The sequence below is a fragment of the Rhinatrema bivittatum genome, chromosome 2 (assembly GCF_901001135.1).
Source record: "Rhinatrema bivittatum chromosome 2, aRhiBiv1.1, whole genome shotgun sequence".
In the NCBI taxonomy this organism is placed as follows: Eukaryota; Metazoa; Chordata; class Amphibia; order Gymnophiona; family Rhinatrematidae; genus Rhinatrema; species Rhinatrema bivittatum.
Window position 1 is genome coordinate 299,084,548 of NC_042616.1, and position 19,890 is coordinate 299,104,437.

General features: G+C 43.1%; 1 protein-coding gene across 6 annotated transcripts in view; it reads right to left on the reverse strand.

Annotated features, from left to right (window-relative positions):
• The window catches only part of TRAK1 (trafficking kinesin protein 1), a 250,356-nt gene that overhangs the window by 133,116 nt on the left and 97,350 nt on the right, over positions 1–19,890 (reverse strand). Inside the window, exon 1 of one of the 6 annotated variants that reach the window (XM_029589675.1) lies at positions 18,775–19,134. The exons of the other annotated variants lie outside the window; for them this stretch is intronic. Within the exon in view, the coding sequence (XP_029445535.1) occupies positions 18,775–18,883 (109 nt within the window). The 5' untranslated portion in view covers positions 18,884–19,134. Of the gene's footprint in view, positions 1–18,774; positions 19,135–19,890 lie in introns of those variants that run through there. 6 annotated transcript variants of the gene reach the window in all.

Consider the following 19,890-nt stretch of genomic DNA (forward strand, 5'->3'; position numbering starts at 1 on the left):
TTCCATTTTAGCATGGGTTTTATTACATCAGCCCCTATGACTACATCGATGTCTATCTTTACAGCCTTCACCTACCTTTAGCCTTCAGTAACAAGAACCAAAAAATGGTTAATTAAGATGGAAAACAGGCTTTAGCATCCTTAATGTGTAAACCTACAGACGGTTGCTGAATAAATCTGGTTATATATGTGAATGCAGGGGTCACACTCAGTCACAAAACCTTTAAAGCCCCAAGATGTGGATTCTCCAATTGTTGGAGGGGGAGGATAGACCGCCAGAACCCAAGGAAAAGGGGGGGGGGGGGGGGACCGCTTCTCTGGGTATACTTGTTTTTAACTTTGGCCCGGATTTTAAAAGGGTTATGCACGCCGAGCCTATTTTAAAAAGGCCCGGCGACGCGCATAAAGCCCCAGGACGCGTGTAAGTCCTGGGGCCGTGTAAGTCCTGGGGCGTGTAAGTCCTGGGGCGTGTAAGTCCTGGGGCCGGGACCTGTGCCGGGACCCTGCCCCCGGGGCAGGGTCCCGGCACAGGTCCCGGGGGCAGGTCCCGGCACCCTGCCCCGGGACCCGGCACCCTGCACCTGTCCCGGCACCCTGCCCCGGGACCCGGCCCCAGGGGCAGGGTCCCGGCACAGGACCCGGCCCCTGGGGCCGGGTCCTGTGCCGGGACCCTGCCCCCGTCCAAAAAGGGACGGGGGCAGGGTCCCGGCACAGCAGCCATATTTGGATTTTGGAGTGGCCTGGGAGGGAACGGGAGAAGGCAGTGTGGCTTGGAGCGGGCTCGGCATGAACGCCGACCCCCGATTTTATAACATGCGTGCGCCTGCGCACACGTTATAAAATCGGGCGTACATGTGTGCGCGCCGGGTACCACGGGCATATGTACGCTGTGCGCGCTCCTTTTAAAATCTACCCCTATGTGTAGGTTCAGAATAAAGAGGCTGGACACTATGGCTTGGTGTTCCAAACTAAAACTATCGCATGTTTTTACTGGCGCCAAACACACTTGATTCTGGTTACATCCATGCCCAAGCATTTATTTTCAAACTGCTCCTCTATCTATGAATGTGTCCCTCGGCACTGGGTCCTAAGATATTTTTACCCTCCGAGACTTGGAATTATAAAGAGTCCCATGTGGGTGGGGCTATCCTAAGTGTGGTGGGATCCCTTCCCCAATAGTACCAGAGATCCAAAAGGTGTCCAAAAAAATCAATCATTCCCATAGTAAGTATTCTAGAGGGGAAACAGAGGGTTTCCACAAGCAAAAGGGAATGAAAGCATAAGGTGTAACAATTTGTGGACTCTTTGCAGCTGCAAAAGTAGAGAGGCAGTGAAGATTTGTCACAAAAAAGAGTTGCTACCCAGAGAGTAATGTGAGCACGAGCAACACCCTGTCAGCTGCCACTTCCTCCAAACCTCAATACCACAGCCATGTTGCCCCCACAGAACCATCTCTCCTGATGCAGGCCCTAACTAAAGCAGTTGGTAACCTTGCCCCACCCAACAAAGATAATACCAGCTGAAATGTACGTGATACGCTAACAGACCCATCGAAGACACAACCACAGATATGTTAGTATATTGGCCACACAAGTCTGCAGACTGGCCAGACCTTGCCAAGGTGACTCATCATCTTTACTGCCCACCAACCAGCGTACCCAGCGAACATGTCTTCTCAATATCAAGGGACATCATGAGGGATTTTTTTTTTTTTTAAGGATATGTAGGTAAAAAAAATGTGATGTTGGGAAACAAACAGCTCTGGTACATCTAGATTTAGTTAATATGTTTAGCAAACACAAGAAAGTGGGCAAGACAACAGGGGAGAGCCTTAAAACAGAATACACAGAATACTGTTATTTTAATGGCAGATAAAAAAAAGATTAATGGTGTTTACTTGCTCTTACGAGCACACTTCCTTAACAAGGGCAATTAATACAAATAATATGTTTCCAGTGCAGTAACACATATAAATCAATTTTCAAAATGACAGCCGTCAGCACTAGCAAATTCTGCAAGAGACTTTCTTTCAGAACAATGATTCTGTGCAGTGTTTCCCTTGGTTACCACATTCTGTCAACTTTGCTTTGGGGGTAGAGGTGGGGGGGGGGGGGGAATTTGGTTTAGCAGAATGGCGTTCACAGATTCCAAACACACTCTTGCTGGCTACAGACCTAGCTCCCCTGCGACCACTGTTTGCACCCATGGAAACATTGCACCACTTTAATGGCAGGAACAGTTTGTTATTGTCCATTTCCTAGCAATACCAATAATAAATGACACACCTCAGAGGTGATAAATGGCTGACGTGAGATGCACCAAAAGTGACTAAACTGAGTCAGCAACACCTTTGCTAAATCCTTACCTCAAGGACAGCAGGCAAGTTCTCACTTTTAAACAAAGGCCAATGTGCTGTCATTGCCATTGCAATAAAAGACTGCTGAGCAGAAATGCTTCAGGTGGATTCTGGAACAAAGGATTTAGCTCATAGTTCCATGATTCAATTTAAAAAAAAAACATAATAAGAGAGAGCTATCACACAAGAAGTGTTTTTATCATTCAAATATGAGCCAAAAACATTTTTGAAGTTCAGTAAGCATCCTTCTACTTATCAAAAGTATTTTGCCCCAGGCACAGATAAGACAATGTCCTCTTGAAAGGAGGGCCTTCCAAGACCTTTAGAGGAGCATATCTTGTATGCGGCCCACCTATGAATAACTGGTGGGTTATTCAACGGACATTCACCACTCATTTCAGTCTATCAGCCTTCAACTGCATGCTGGAGCTTTTTCAAGAAATTCACTGGAAATCTACCAGTTTGGCAAAAACTGAGATAGATGGATGTTCAGGTATTAAACCTGCTCAAAACTCCAGCAATATGCACAACACATGGGACAAAAATGCTGGCAACGCTAGCAACATTCTGGCATGCCAAAGAGTATGCTTCTGCTAAAAGTATGCTCAACAGGCAGGCACACATTATCCAATGGATAAAATAAATGTTTTTCCAGTCTTGATTTTTCTCCACAAAGTTGCCAGCAAAAATTATAAATCTAGTGCATGCTCATAAGCAGTATCTGAAGAATGTTGGCCAGCAAAGTCTGTTGTCGTAACTGTATAGGGAAGAAAGAATAAACAAAGGACACCGCTGTGCAATATAGAACTGGACAAAACTATCTGCCACAATTTTTCCACTCTTGTAAATCAGCAACAGTTTTTTTTTTCCTTCTGCAGTATCCAGAGGAAGAGAGAAAGAAAAAGAGAGACAGAGAACAACTGACACGTGTGACATTACATCAATCAGATCCAACACTTCTTAGTTTATTCCTAGGATACTGGGTACTAGGTTTTGTAATCATATTAAGGATCTATGTATGTTCACTGCCAGCTTAATCTAACAAGATAAGCAGGCTTAGGCCTGGCTAATAGCTGAATGGGGGACATACCATGGAAGAACAAAGGTCACAGGTACTGTGCTGGGGGCTTGATCAACTAATCCCTAAAACAGGTACACCTTGGAATAAAAATATGATAAACATTCCAGTATCTTCAGCAGGAAAAATACACAAGCATTCAAGCCTTGGAAAGGCTATTGTAGAACTAAAGTATTTGTTAAAAGGATAAAGAAGGCAAACTCAGCAGCAGCCAAAATAATTTCTGATAAGAAGGGTGAATGGATAGAACAGCCTCTTGGAGCCATCAATAATTTGTAACAAAACATGTGCAGAGTGAAATATTTTAAGCCTGAGGCTAATCTAATTGTACCTCTGGGCAACTGATACTGGTTGAACCCTTGCCCATCAGAGCATGGAAAGAAATTACCATTAAAGCGCAGGTGAATGTGGGCACTACAAAAAGGGAACATCATGGAGAAAAAAATATATATCAGGGGCCCAGCTCTGACTTCTGTTGTTTACTGCATTCAACATGGATTTTAAGCAGTGACTAGAGGAGAATCATTTGCTATTGCTACTCCAAAATGCTGCATCACTGCAGAGTTCTGCAGTTGGCAGGCAAGTGTTGGTGTGGGGAAAGCTAAAGCAAAATAACATTTCTCTTAACTCCTCATGGGTGGATGTGATAAAATATAGTCTAGTGCTGCCCATCCCCAAACAGAGAAAATCCTCTTTCAACCAAAATGATAAGAGGACTGGAACAGCTCCCCTTTGAGGAAAGACTAAAGAGTTTAGGACTTTTCAGCTTGGAGAAGAGACAGCTGAAGGGGGATATGATAGAGGTGTTTAAAATCATGAGAGGTCTTTCGGATAATAGAAAGACTAGGGGGGCACTCCATGAAGTTAGAATGTAGCACATTTAAAATTAATTGGAGAAAGTTCTTTTTCACTCAACGTACAATTCAACTCTGGAATTTGTTGTCAGAGGATGTGGTTAGTGCAGTTAGTATAGCTGTGTTTAAAAAAAGATTGGATGAGTTCTTGGAGAAGAAGTCCATTACATGCTATTAATTAAGTTGACTTGGAAAATAGCCACTGCATGAAATAGACTTGGTCTTTGCGTACTTGCCAGGTTCTTGTGGCCTGGTTTGGCCTCTGTTGGAAACAGGATGCTGGGCTTGATGGACCCTTGGTCTGACCCAGCATGGCATGTTCTTATGTTCTTAACTACAAGCTGAGCTTCTCTATAGCTCAAGCCAGGTGCTTTCCAAAGAACTCTGGCTTATTCCCAGCAAAGCCTATCAGAAAAGGGTGTGTGCTCCTGCTATGTCACTGTCATGAGTTTGGAGAGAGTTTGAATGCCAATAGTTTGACAAACGCCTCAAGGTCACAGACAATGCATTTCTGTGAAAAAAAAAAAAAAAGATTTTTTTTTTCCTGTATCGAAGTAGAAAACACTATAAGGTGATTATTCAAAAGTTGTGTGTGTAAAAATGAGTGGTTATGCATGTAAAATAGCATATACGTATTTGCTAATTTAGACACAACACACATGCGTAAATAAGGGTCCACGAGTAGATCTGTGCATTTAAAAAAGAGGCGGCCAGAAGTGTTTGAGTTGTGACCACATTTACATGAGTAAGTTACTATTTTCTAAGGAATTTACGCATGTAACTTTGGCGGCTTATTCATGTATATTTACTCTTCCTCAATAACTGAAAAAGTGATCCTAAACGACTTAAAAGTAAATATTGATTGGGTGGGGGCGAATCTGGGTGAAAGAGGGGAGACTTTATGCTGAAAAGCCAGGACGATCTTGATGACCTGCAGATGAATTAAGAGAACTGGTAGACTTCTTGGTAAAACAGGTAATTTCATTTCCGCACACGTTAAAATATCTCCTGACTTGGGAAACCATTCCTTCGGAGAGTGGCACTGGTGGGTGTAGGGCTAGATGACTCGAACCCGGAAGGGCGCAAATTTCGATCTTGGCTCCTCCCCCGACGTCATTGGGGAGTGTCGGCTTGTGCTATTTAAACATATTTTTGAGAATTTGGTGAGAATTTGGTAAAGAAGTTTTATCATCATACCAGATGGGGAAAAAGAGAAAAATTAAAGTTACAGCATCTACACAGGTGATGAAAGAAGTGAGAGGCCTTATGGACGATCATCTTGTGAGAAGGGTGAGTCACACCTCAAGAGAGGCAATCCCTGATATATCTTTTTCGTCAGGGGCTTCTGTGAGTTCTGCTCAGAGCCAAATATCCAAAACACCCTCTGGCAGTGATGGAGTTAGTGGTGTTATAACTACCCCTAACCAGTTAGTTTTAACATCTACTGACAACAGAAAGAGAATAATGTGAAGGCTCAGACTATGGCTGTAAGAGAAGTGAGTGAAAGTAACATGGCAATTCACAAGTAACCCTCTCTTTGAATTAGAACTAAGTATGACTGAACCTCAAAATGTTACCTTGACTGATGCGTGGAGGGCTGTAACTAATATGGAAAGGCGGTTAGTCCAATCCATGACTCAATCCACAAAGTTTGCTTCTGAAACAAAGATAGCTCTGGAAAACCATGGGAAGAGACTAGAGCAATTAGACTCATCTAATTCAGCTACTGCTTTACAAATTAAGAATATAAGAACATAAGAAATTGCCATGCTGGGTCAGACCAAGGGTCCATCAAGCCCAGCATTCTGTTTCCAACAGAGGGCAAACCAGGCCACAAGAACCTGGCAATTACCCAAACACTAAGAAAATCCCATGCTACTGATGCAATTAATAGCAGTGGCTATTCCCTATCGCCTCCTATCCCATGACTTTTTATTTTTCTTAGAAGCCTCTCATGAGGGACTTTGTCAAACACCTTCTGAAAATCCAAATACACTACATCTACCGGTTCACCTTTATCCACATGTTTATTAACCCCTTAAAAAAAAATGAAGCAGATTTGATACGCAAGACGTCCCTTGGGTAAATCCATGTTGACTGTGTTCCATTAAACCATGTCTTTCTATATGCTCTACGATTTTGATCTTGAGAATAGTTTCCACTATTTTTCCCGGCACTGAAGTCAGGCTCACTGATCTATAGTTACCCAGATCTCCCCTGGAGCCTTTTTTAAATATTGGGGTTACATTGGCCACCCTCCAGTCTTCAGGTACAATGGATGGTTTTAATGAAAGGTTACAAATTGTAACTAATAGATCAGAAATTTCATTTTTGAGTTCCTTCAGTACCCTAGGATGCATACCATCCGGGTCCAGGTGATTTGCTACTCTTTAGTTTGTCAATCTGACCTACTACATCTTCCAGGTTCACAGTGATTTCGTTCAGTTCATCGGACTCATCATCCCTGAAAACCATCTGCGGAACTGGTATCTCCCCAACATCCTCATTAGTAAACATGGAAACAAAGAATTAATTTAGTCTTTCTGCAATGGCCTTATCTTCCCTAAGAGCCTCTTTAACCCCTCTGTCATCTAATGGTCCAACCAACTCCCTCACAGGTTTCTTGCTTCGGATATATTTTAAAAAGTTTTTATTATGAGTTTTTGCCTCTATGGCCAACTTAATTTCAAATTCTCTCTTTGTCTGTCTTATCAATGATTTACACTTAACTTGACAATGCCCATGCTTCATCCCACCCTCTTAGAGACAACAGGATCTGTGTTCATAAAGAACACTTTGATTATATACAAACAATTAAAAAATTTGGAAAATGTTATGAGAAAAAATAATTTGCGTATATTGAATTTTCCTGCTACTAGATTATTGTCTGCATATGAGTTATTCAAAAAATATGTGAAAGAAATGTTATGTATTTCAGAAGAATTGCTTTTTTCTAATTTGTATTATGTATCAAATGCAAAGAAAAATCTAGCTAAAAATGAGGGGGATATGGATGTTTTGATACCTGAAAGCCCCAATTTAACATCTTTTTTGGAGGCCTCAGTAGATAGCATTCAGATAAGATCCACCTTAAAGTGGTGTTCATTTCATAACAGAAAAATTTGGTTTTGCAAAAGTATTTTAAGAATAAGAGCTTTAGCTTCTGTGGTCAACCAGTGCAGATATTTCCTGATGTTTCCAGGAGTACTCAGCTAAGGAGAAAACAATTCTTGTTGTTGAGGCAGAGTTTTGGCCCTTGGGGCTACTTTCTTTCTCAAATTCCCTTGTAAATGTTTAATTTCATTTTAAAAGAATAAATTTGTTTTCACTGACCCTGGGCATTTGCAAATTTTCCTTCAAGATAAAGGTGGATAGAGTATCAGCAGCATCCATGAAGGATAGTTAATGGCAATAAGTAAAATGAATCTCCAGGGTTTATTATGATAATTTCATGTAATTTTATTTCTTTAAATAGAGGCTTCCCAAAAATAATGTGGACTGAACTGTTGATATTACAAATGGGATTATTTCTTGCTGTGTTAATGTGTTAAGTGTTATTGCAATGTAATTCACAATTATTCCTGTTTCCTTATTTCATTTAAAATGTATTAAGACATTTAATAAACTATAAATAAAAAAATCTCTTGACTTATGCATTTAAAAGCTGACTTATGTGGGGTGGGGTAAATGTATCTAAAATCCTCTTTTTAAATCCACTCACATCGCTTAAAAATTAAATGTTAAAAATATGCAGGTATACCAATTGCGCACACTTATCTGGCTAAATTCTGACATACGGCTAAGAAGAGGCATTTTTACACTTATCCGGATAAGTTCCAAGGTATCTAGCTAAGTAGCAGCATTTATACAGATAAGTTCTGATTTATACAGCTAGCTAGCAGCAAAGCAGCTAGTTAGCCAGGTAAGTGTTAAAAATGCTACTTATCCAGCTTTCTGATAACTCAATTTATCTAGAGAAGTGGAAAAATATATTTGCACGTTTTTTACACATGCATCCTCCTGGGTATATTTACACATTTTATAACCCGTGTACACTGAATATGTGAAGTTAGCAAGTCCTGGAGAAGTTTTGCACAAGCCCCTATACATGCATACGTGTGCACATGCACACACATTTTAAAGTTATCCTCCCTTTTTGTAGCACTACATACACAGAGAAGGGCAACTGAATATTACCATTTTTGAGCCGCCCAAGTCGAAAGGCCTTTTTAAATTGGTGGCCAAGCAAATACTAGTAGAGCAAAAACTCACTTAGAAGATTTTTTTTTTCTAGAGGTGATACACAAGGTGTTTATGAGGGCTCCTCAGCTTCCATCTGTGCCTTTGTGTCTGAGCAGAGAGTAGAAGGGAGCAGGGTTTAAACTGCATTTTGTGACAATCCGCCAAACATATCTGCTTCCAAGTCATTTAAATATGATTGGGAACGGTGGGTGAAAATCCTAGGTCTACTTTAAACATTACCTTTTGGATATACTGGCTTTTCCTTCCGATTCCACTCCTACCGTGGATAAAGTATATTTTTTGCCATCTTGTACTTCTAATTTAAATCAACCTTTGGATGTTAACTTGACCGCTTTTCTCGAATCCTCTGATTATAAAATCTCTGAGAGATTTTCTGAGTATGATTTGAGCTCTGTTATGAAAAGTTACTTTAAGAACTCCAACACTTTATGGGAAAAATCACGGATCTTTCCATGATGACACAGGAAAGATGAAAGGGTTTCTTGGCCTTGCACCAAGAAACCTTAGGAGTGCGTGCATCTTTTCTCCTACGATACTCTTGTAAATGTATTGTGAGATATAATAATGATTGGGGGTTTTTTCATGCACCAGAACAACTTAAAGTCTTTGTTGATGCCAAGAAGCTGACTGTTCCCACTGGAGTCTCTAATTCTTCATCCATTTCATAATAATCCGAGATTTATCAGGCTATATCATTTCCTTTTTTTTTTTGTGGACATTTATTTTCTTTTATAACCTCCCCAATTTTACTCTCTCCTCCCCCTGGTTTTTTCTTCTGGGGTTTAAGATAGATGTTTCCTAAATTTTATTTCTTTTGTATTTTTCATTCTCACGTCTATGTTTCTAATACAAAGTGAATGATTTGTTATGATTTCAATTCAATAAATAAAGAGTTGACAAAAAATATGATTGGGAAAACTAAGTAAAATGTCTGAACTGATACAGTAATAATCACCGCTTACCATGCCTACTGTTAAAATACCACATAGTACATGAGTAACAATTACTGTACAATCCTGGAATTACAGGAATATTACATTTCTTTTCTCAGGTTTCTCTTACAGAAATAACATTAAAAGGCTCTGTTCTGACTGACCGCGAGCAGGAGCTGAGCAGCAGGCAGACTAAGTGAAGGGGCGGAGCAGCTTGTGTTTCCTGTCCATGGATTCCTAGACAAAGTTGTCCTCATTACCAGACCTAGTAATTTCAGATACATTCTCAGGGCTTCAGGACTCCCAGTAAGAATGCACCCTGCAAATCAGAGTACTTCTTTTGGCCCCAATTAAGTATGCAAAACGAGCACGACTCACATACAACATGCCAAAATATATTAGCCTATCAGCATGGCACAGGCAAAACCTTGATGCTGGAGATTTCATATGAGGATGCAGGAAATAGCCTCCTATTTTATTTACCATGTAAGGAACAAGTATCTCACACCAGCTGGCCAACACAGAATTCAGAAAAACATATGGTGAATAGTCATTTCGGAGCATCTCTGAACCAGGCCTCCAAACAACTGTTAACTTTTCTCGTTGGGGAGGGGAAGGAGGTTCTATAAGAAAAGTTAAGTGCGGCTCAAATCATTAAAAGATGAGGGTACAAGACAGCATAAGCTGAAGGAATGCCAATAAATAGGAGAGGGACATTCACTGAGGGCCGTAACTAGGGATGGGGCAAGAGGGAATGGCTGTCCAGGGCCCAAATCAACTCAGGAGCAAAAACAAAAAAAAGACTGAAATGCAAACATGGGGCAGCAGCAGATAGAAAGGCAGGCAGTCAGTGTTTGGGCTGAGGGGTAGAGAGGAGAGAAGAAAAGACGATCAGAGTAGAGGGGGGATGGTGGCAGAAAAGGCTGGGGTCAGACTGCATGGGAAAGAAAAGGCACAAATACTCATGCCTGCTGTGGTCATTAAGAAGTCCGTTTCCAATAATGGCTAAAAACAGTTAAAGAGTAGAACGGGAGAATGATTTAATAGAAGGGAACACCACAGTCACAGAGCTTTATCCATGCAAAGCCACAAGCAGAGTTACAGCATGTTCCTCATGAGAAAGACCTCACATTAGCAAACCTCAAGAATTCAACCTCTTCTCGTTTTTAATGAAGAAGCAATTATCTCTTGATCAGATATATCCCAAAAGTTTAATTCCTTAGCAGATGAGCTGAAAACCAAGGCAAAGTCAAGGGCATTAATGCACATAGACTCCGGGTTGGATACTCTGCTATAATCAATGTTAAAAGAATAAATAGTAATAATAATAATTGTAACTTTCAGAAGCTCTTGGAAAGTGTCATGTATTCACAGTACAGGGCATATATTTGCCACTAACGACAAAGATGAGGCTGCTCAGCCTATAACAACGAGGGATTCCTATCTATGCATTCAAGCCCAAATCGTGAGGTTTAGGATTAAAGTGGAAACATGAAGTGAGGGTAATGCAGCTATTTCCATCCTATCTTGCGCTAAAATGTCACAAGACTACAGAATCTTTTACAAGGAATGTACAAGTAACAGGATCACGATTCTCCCTGAAATAAAATAACTTGAAGGATAGCCCTCGATGCTGTGAGTACTTTGTGGTGAGCCGGGGAAGGGGCGGGGGGGGGGGGGGGGGGGGGGGGGAGGGGGGGAATGGAGTAACCAAAAACGCAGGAGCAATTGAAACACAAGAAAGGGCATCTTATATCTGAGGGTCTGTCAGGATAAAGAGCAGTATCACCAAGGGTCCAGAGCAGTGGATGTCCCGTTCAAGCTTTGAAATCGTTTGACACCGTATTAAAGAATTCTCGTGACAAAATCAGTTTTAGGTCTATAATCAGCCAATATATATGTGTGTATTATATATATATATATATACACACAAGACATTAAGACCATAACAGGGGGGGGGGCAGGAGGAATAGCCTAGTGGTTAGAGCAGTGGACTATGAACCAGGAGACCAGGAGACCAGGGTTCGAGTCCTGCTGTCATGCCTTGTGACCTTGGGCAAGTCACTTTACCCTCCATTGCCTCAGGTACAAACTTAGGCCTGGATTTATCAAAATGCGGTAAATACCGCACCTGTTGTATTTCCTGCATTCAACCACTGAGGGGCGAGAGCAAGAGAGAAATGGAAATGGCACTCTTCTATACTTCTTCTCCCTCACTCCCCCTTCCCCTCGTTCACTCACCTCGGTCACTCATCCTCCTCCTCCTCGGTCACTAACCCCCCCTTCCTTCACTCACCTCCCTTCCCTCCCCTGCCCCCACTCAAACTCCCTTCCCTCAGCCTACTCACACTCTTTCTCCCACTGCCTCCCTCACCTCTCACTGAAACCCCCTTTCCTCACTCTCACCTCCCCCCTCATTCTCACTCCCACTCCCTCCCCCCTCAGTCATTGCTATGTGACTCGAGAATGTCACTCTTCTACACTTCTTCTCCCTCACTCATTCACCTCAGTCACTCACCCCCTTCCTCCACTCACCTCCCTTCCCTCCCCTGCCCCCAATCAAACTCCCTTCCCTCAGTCTTACTCACTCTCTTTCTCCCACTGCCTCCCTCCCCTCTCACTAAAACCCCCTTCGCTCACTCTCACCTCCCCTCCCCTCTCAGTCACTACGCTATGTGACTCACTCCTTCCCCTGCGGCACGGCACGTCAGTCAGAGCTCTCGACGTTCCGGCCGTCCCAACTCCCTCCCCGGCGGCGGAGGGATGGGTTCCGGCTGTTCTTGGAGCGCTCGTGCAGGCGTGACTGTAGCACCCATGGCACGCCCGCGGGGAGGACTAAGGCAGCACAGAACCCTCACTTCCTCGCACGGCTCCCGCCCTTCCGGTGTAGTTTAGCGTGGGTCGGACGGAAGGGAGGCGCACGCCGGCGGTGTCAGTTCGGGCTGGAGAAGGGAGAAAGAGAACGCGCGAGGCAGCACGGCACGTCAGCTAGAGCTCTCTGGGCCATGCATGCGCAGCACGTCGCTCACAGCCGCTCTCTACTGCGCATTTGCAGCACGTCGGTCAAGCCTCATTTATATATAGATATAGATATATAGATAGATAGAAACAGAGAATCTTGGAAGCTTGATGGCTAAATCAGGATTTTTGTTTTTATGGTCACCTTTGGTCACTGGATTTCTGCCACCTTGTATATGCTCCAAGAAAAAAATTAATCCGTAATAGCCTAACATACATGCCTTGATACAAGAAAAATTAAAGCAGCCTTATAAGCACTACATTCACTGGGAAAACCCAGACACCAAGACACCAAAAAAAACCCCCACCAGGTGTATTCAGAGCATGAAAGCTCACTTCTCCAAATCGGAAAGGCTTCTCACTGCGTCTGGAGTCAATGAAGCCCTAGAAACTAATTGAATATTCCTTGCTTTCCTTTCTGCTCAGGCATTTTTCTAAATTTCCAGAAGTTAAAAATAAATAAGTAGCGTTAACTGATGTCTTCAGTGAAGATACGCCTCTATGAGCTCAGTGTCATGCCTACCCTTTTATTTATTTATATTTATTTATTTTTAATTTTTATAAACCGACATTCTTACATTTATGAGAATTTCAAATTCCTATAAGTCCTAAAGAATGTGATGCTCTTGGCAGCAACACAAAATGCAAAAAAGAAAGCTAAGGAGGTAATTTTGCAACATCCTGCATAAGAAAGTCAGCAAACATGCACATGAGTTCTTGCATTCGTGGACCCTTAAGATTGGCTCTCCCTGCAGGGAGGAGTCCTGCAGGTCCTCACTGTCAGCAGGCGGACCCAGGCCACAGCAGAGACCGGTCAGAAGCTTCACCTCCACCAGCCCACGTTCCCCTCGGGTTGAACCCTTGGGCTGCCGGGGTCGGCAGGACTTAGATGAGGATCTCTGCTCTGACTGAAGAGATGCTCCAGGGCGAGGCTAATGGCGTAGGCCGGCAGAGAACAGATGCGTCAAGGGTCTAGGCCAGTGTCATGGACAGGTGGCAGTCAGGCGTACCCAAAGTCCAAGCGAAGGTCAAAACATGGAATCTGTCCAAGGAAGAGGAGGAGGAGCAGACAGGGCTGAGACAGGCAGGCAAGGCAGGCGAGCAGTGGGACAGACTGAGACAAAGGCAGGAACAAGCTGAGGAGCAATTTCACTACTCGTGGTCATTGGCCCTGTTGCTAAGGCAAGTTGCTTTTGGGGAGCTAATCATTTATAGGGCAGCACTGATGATGTCATCTCTAGGGGCTGTGGGGGCTTTCCCACCGCGGTTCCTTTAAAAGCAGAGGAGTGAGGTGTGACACGGAGCCAGCAGTGTCCTGCCACATGGTGGACTGGGGACATCCTGCTGGGTCGGAGAGAGGCACGCCCTGCCAGGAGATGCATTGGTGGCATTTTGCCACGTCGAGGAATAGCGCTGCTGGCCTGGGACTGGAGATGAGGGCAGCAGTTTACAAGGTTAGTTCGTGGACTGCCGAACGTAAAACGAGCTACACCAAGTTTGAAAGTGAACATATGCGTGTAAGATCGATTGGAAAACTATCGGAACACTATTACACCTGCCAATTCGTATACTAATTTTTCAGGAAAATTTACGTGCATAGTTTGGAACATGCAAAAGTGAGCGTGTAAGTGCAATCCCCTCCCCAGTTCTGTCACACGGTCCTGGTAAACGTGCATGCGCACACATAAGCTCATTCGCTGATCAGGCAGGCAATTTTATAACAACCTATTTCCGCAGGTAAAGCACAGCTTTGCCCTCAGAAATGCCTTGGAAGATTACCCTCCCTCTGCTAAATTTTACTGCAGCTCTCAACATTCTTTTCCTAGGAGAATGTGAAATCCAAAATGTCTTGGAAGCGCTGATGATTAGAGCACATAAAAGACACCTTGCGAGACCAAGATGGCCGCCTGCTAAACTACACGCTTGGAAGCTCTCTCCGTGTTTTCCTGAAAGTTTTTTCCTTTTTTTCTAATCATGCCACATACTAAAAGGAAAGCAAAATTAAGGGAAACTGACTTCTCTACCTGATCAGCAACAATTGTGAACTGAGCCGTTCTTTGCGTCCTCCCTGCAAATGGCCACTTTGGATTTCGGTGAGGAGTGAACACCGAATCCACAGACCAATGAAATATCCTTAAGCCCCGGTGCGCCGATGACACCCTTGCCCCCGTTTGCAGCACTCAATACAAATATTAGTGAGCAAATTTCTTTTGGGGCAGAACAGATCCAAGAGCAGACTTCGGAAGCCCTGGGGAGGGACACCATTTTGACGCTGCCTTCAGAGAGTCCTCGCCTACAGGATTCCACGGGCCCCTTGGACATTCTGGATATACATACAGCTGCAATGAGCAATGGGAACCTTACAGAAAGAGGAGTTTGGAATTCCAAGGTATGCACGTTATTACAATCTTCTTTGATTAAACCACCGATAACAACTCTAGATTCCATATGGAATGCCTTGATATCGCTGGAGAAAGCTATTTCCTCCTTAACAGCTGTTTTGATGGAAACTTAATACCAAGGCACAGACAATGGAATCTGAAATTTCTTCTCTAGATGTAAAATTAAGAGATTTGGATGTGCGTTTGATGTCTGCTGAAGCGGTCCAAAACAAATTGGTTCATTCAGATATTATTTATACCAAGAAGATGGAAAATTTGGAAAACTCTGAGGGTTTTGAATTTCCCATATCTCAAATTGATTCCCCCCAAAGGATATATTCAGAAATTACTTAACTTAGATTTTCAAGTTCTCGTCTGAAGCTGTTCCTGTAATTACAAACATTTTCTTATCTATCTTCATCTACTGGAGTGACTTCTGAAGATGTGCCACAAGATACCTCTTTAAATTTATCTGACATTTTGGAACTCTCTTAAGAAATTAATATTAATACGAGGAAAACATTACTGGTAACTTTTGCTTTCCCATCGGAGAGAAATTCAGTCTTGAGATTTTATTTTCCAGAAATAGATTACAGTTGTTCCACAGATAAAAAGTCTGGATTTTTCTGGACGTTACAAGAGCTACTCAAGAACGGCAAAGAAATTTTCTCTATGAGATTAGAAGTGGTATCATGCGGTGCGAGTTTCCATCTAAAATATCCCTGTAAATGTTTGATCAAATTCCAGAACTCCAAATATTTGTTTTTTGAGCCGTCTCAATTACGAGCTGTCCTGGACTCTCATTCCTAAATTCTTTTCTATGGGGGTCTCAGCAGTTATTTATAATTAACACAGGGGGTAGTTTAGTAATGGATTTCTTTTTTCTTATTCCCTCTTAATCACTCAAACTCCCTTGGTCTCCCCTGTTACTTCTTTTTGTTATGAGATACTTGTAAAAATGTTTCTTGTTATGTAAGATGTAACTATTCCTGATCTAGTATCTCAATTTCTGGTACAAGTTAAATCTTGTGTTCATTCTGAAAATTCAATAAAAATAAAATTAAAAAAAAAACCCCAAAAAACCCGCTTTGACACTATTGCTATGAAATACTTGCTCAATGTGCATGGACTCTTAAAAAGAGCTTTGCCAGAAAGACAGGGACAAACTTTTTGGAAAAATAAAAGGAAGGGACCGCATTGTGGTTAATTTCTCTCTCCTTTTTCTCGTTAAACCAGCTCCAATGAGGCTTGCAGATTCTATAAAAAGTTCTCCGACATGAAAAGACAGGCTGCTCCAGTTCATCAGCTCAGTGAGAGAATCTCTCCCTGCTTTTGTTCCGTTTGTGTGTCAGCCTTCAGCAAATGTGCAGATACATTCCAGCACCACAGAGAATAACAAAATGCAAATCTGAAATTGCCCAGGTGTATGCCAAAAAAAAAAAAAAAAAGACACAAAACATAAAAAAAAGAAAAAGCCACAATGCTCAGTACATCTGCAATGAGATTGATGTGAACTGCCAACCAAAACCTCCAAGAACTTGTTCTCAAAATGAAAAGGTTTTAAAAACCAGCAACAAAAATAATTTTTAAGATTAAGGTTTCCCCTTGGCCGTGTCTTTCAAAAGGAACTGCTCGATTCACTTTTCTTTGCTGTCAAGTCTCAAGATCTAAATGTTGCCACCATGCCTGGGCGCACAGCACAGCAGCTGCTCCATTTCTTGACATCTTGTCACCCACACTTGCACCTACAATAGGCGAAAAGAGGAACTACAGGAGATCCTGAGGGGAGTGAGGATACTGAAGAAATCATCAACTGGCTCTGGTATTACTCTCTTCATATCCCTTCCGTTTCCCTCAGCAGTCATCCAGCATACTTTTTCAAAATGTCTCTTTTTCCCTTCATCTGTTATCCTTTCACCTTGCCCATGCCAGGACAGTTTGCTCAGATAACATCAGGAAAAATTTGAAGGGCACCTTCTCTGAGGTGCACCCTCACCACGGCTTGTTGGGTGGCAGAGATTGTTCAAACAGTCCTTTCTTCTCTCTCTCCAGGCCTGACCACACCACCTCCATGGCCAGGGCAGATAGGAGACCCAAACCTGATCCCCTTCATCCCCCCCACCCCAGTACTTTCAAGATACTCCTGTGCCCTATTAGCTCTATTCCCATAGTTTATGCTCTATGGGTTTACTTTATGGAAAAATCATTGGCAAACTATTTTATGCAAGCTTCAAACTCCTTTCCACCAATTGTCCAGTTTATGTCCACCAAATGCCCAGTTTATGTCACTCTCTCAAGCATAATGTCTGCCGACCAGACTGTAGAGTGTGGGCTGGCCATGACTTCCACAGAAAAGTGCCGAATTTAGAGTGGTGTACGTCTGGCCTGAAAGGCTGAACTGGGCTCGAGGCTTCTTCCACTTGGACGGTTTCCTCCTCCTTTTCCTCACCGCGCATGCATAATGAAGCTAAAGTGCACAGCACACAGAAAGCTGGAGAAGCAGCCTCTTTCCTCCAGACTGTGCCCAAGGCACCAGAAGTCTGACATTTCCCTTGCTGGATGCATGATGAGGTTTTTCCTCTCTTTACCCTTCTTTCGCCGTCTCCTTTTACCAATACGGCTGCTTGCCCCTGAGCACATTATCTGAGCGGGTGCCTACCTACAGATGAGCAACACCGCTTCATAATCCATCAACATACTTGACAGTCTCGTAAGATTAGCAGGGTGAAGATAACGGTGTGCATAATTTTGTCCTCATATGTAATTTATCATTAATGAAAAGAATTCTGTATTCCTTATGAAGTGATTCAGACCATTATGGTATGGCATGATAATAAAACGTCCAGTGTTTGATACGGCACACAGAAGTCTTTGCATTAAATAGTGCCGAAAGGCACAATTCTCCAGTGAACAGACTCATGCAAGACCATGCTTTCAATCTGAAAAGAGTGGGATGCAGGCTTTCAGTTTGGGACCAGTGATAAGCCCCACTGGACACACCACCATGCCATAAAACGGCATCCTCTCAACACCAAGGGAAGTGTCTTTCTTTCAGGTTAAAGCATGTAAACAAAGGCAAAGCCTTGAAGAATGCCAGATTTGTAGGCACTAGAAACAAGAGCTACACAACTCTGTCTGAATATAAGAAATACTGAAAAATAACGCAGTTCATTGCTTAGTCCTGAATCTCAACAGTCTTGGGAAGGAGGGCGATTGACAATGTGGAGAATACGGAACAGAAACTGTCCCATGCGTGTCTGTCTATAATCTGCTAATTCCACAATGAAGCGTGCTATTTAAATTCATTCTTTTGTCAACTCGCTTAAGCATTTCTAGATACTAATAGGCAGGAGAGAAAAATGCAAAACTTCAAATGGCTACGCGCGCTAAGATGCTATGGAAACACACCGGCGCTGAGTGCAGTAAGCAAAGAGCCTCAAATGTACCTTTATGCGAAAGACAACTCAAAAGATGCAGCGCTTTCAACAGGTGCATTTTTTAAAGAAATTAATCTGCTGCATAACACACATCACATAAAAGAAATGTATTTTTCGAGTCACCCATTCTCACAACAACAACAAAAAAAAAAAAGTATTCCCAATGTATAAACTTTGCCACACTGATCCAGGGTCACAGAGGAGTGATAGCAGCAAACTGCATGCTAAAAGGTTTCTGCGCAGAAACTAACATGCACTGGATGGAAGGCAACCAAAGTCATAATAGTTTCAGAGTTTAATTTCAGGCACAACGTGCTGTTAACATCACACCTGCCCCTTCACTTGTGCATGGCACACACGAACCAAAAAACCCCCCACGGATTTGTCATGTGTGCATGGAACATCACATGCATCCTTTCTACCTCATACGCACACACAATGCAATACATACATTACCTTCTTCCACAAAATCCAGCTGGTCGGCGGTATCGTGCATCGCCCTGCGTTCCCCGTCACAGTCATACTCAAAGCTTTCCTCCTGGTTGGCAGGGTCCGTTAAGGACATTGCGAGCAATTTATTCCAAGGTGAGAAATGAAAAGGGGTGACCAGGTCCTGGTGCTGAAGGGGAGGTTCAGCGCACTGCCCTCAGGAGGTCCTGCATGGGAACCAGGGGCAAGGGGCTGCAGGCTGCCCCCTGACGAAGCCACCATCCTTGGACGGCCACGGTCACATACCTGCAGGAAAAGGTGCTGCCGCCAGGTGACTTGTCTGTGTACACAGTCCCTGCCTTCCACATTTCTGACCTGGCAGGGGGAACCACCCCTGGCCCTTGCAAAAACGCTGCAATAAGCAAGTGTGACTCAATAAACAGCCCCCCTGGTTAAAGAAACATTTCAACTAGGCATGGATTTAATGACTGCAATGCCTAGCTAGAAAAACCAGGTTGCTGATTTTTTTTTTTTGTTAATTATTTTTTGTTTATTAACATTCATGTCTTCTCCACTCCCTAGGTGCAGCGTGAATGGTAGCTTCCTGCTGCAAGTTTCATAGCAACTGCCGAAACAGGTACTGGCAGTGGCAGACGCTGGGTGGGGACGGCCTGCTTTTCCGAAAGTACTGCAAAGTCACCTTTGTCAATTATACATTAACCCTGCAGGGATCGGATTTTACACGGCACTATAAATAAAACACCCAAGGAGGAGAGGACCGAGGCCACGTGTTTGTTCTCCTGGAGATTACAAAATAATTCTCAGGCTGAAAGAAGTCACTCGCAGGGCGAAAAGGGGTGGGGGATGGGGGAAAAAAAGATTATTAAACGAGATAATCTATAGCTCATAACTGAACTTTTGTAACTGAATGCAAGCAGCCAGGGCCAGCGTTAGACAGCAGTGCCCAGGGGGAAAAAAAAACCAAGAAGTGGGTGCAGCTAGTGCCAGGAGCTCTGCAGCCCTGCCTCAGTGGCATCAGTCAGCTATACCAAGGGAGCCTTTTCTAGTGCTGGGGGGCTCTGGGCAATAGCCCCACTCCCCCCCCCCAAAAAAAAAAAAAACTAACACACTTGCCCTGCAAGC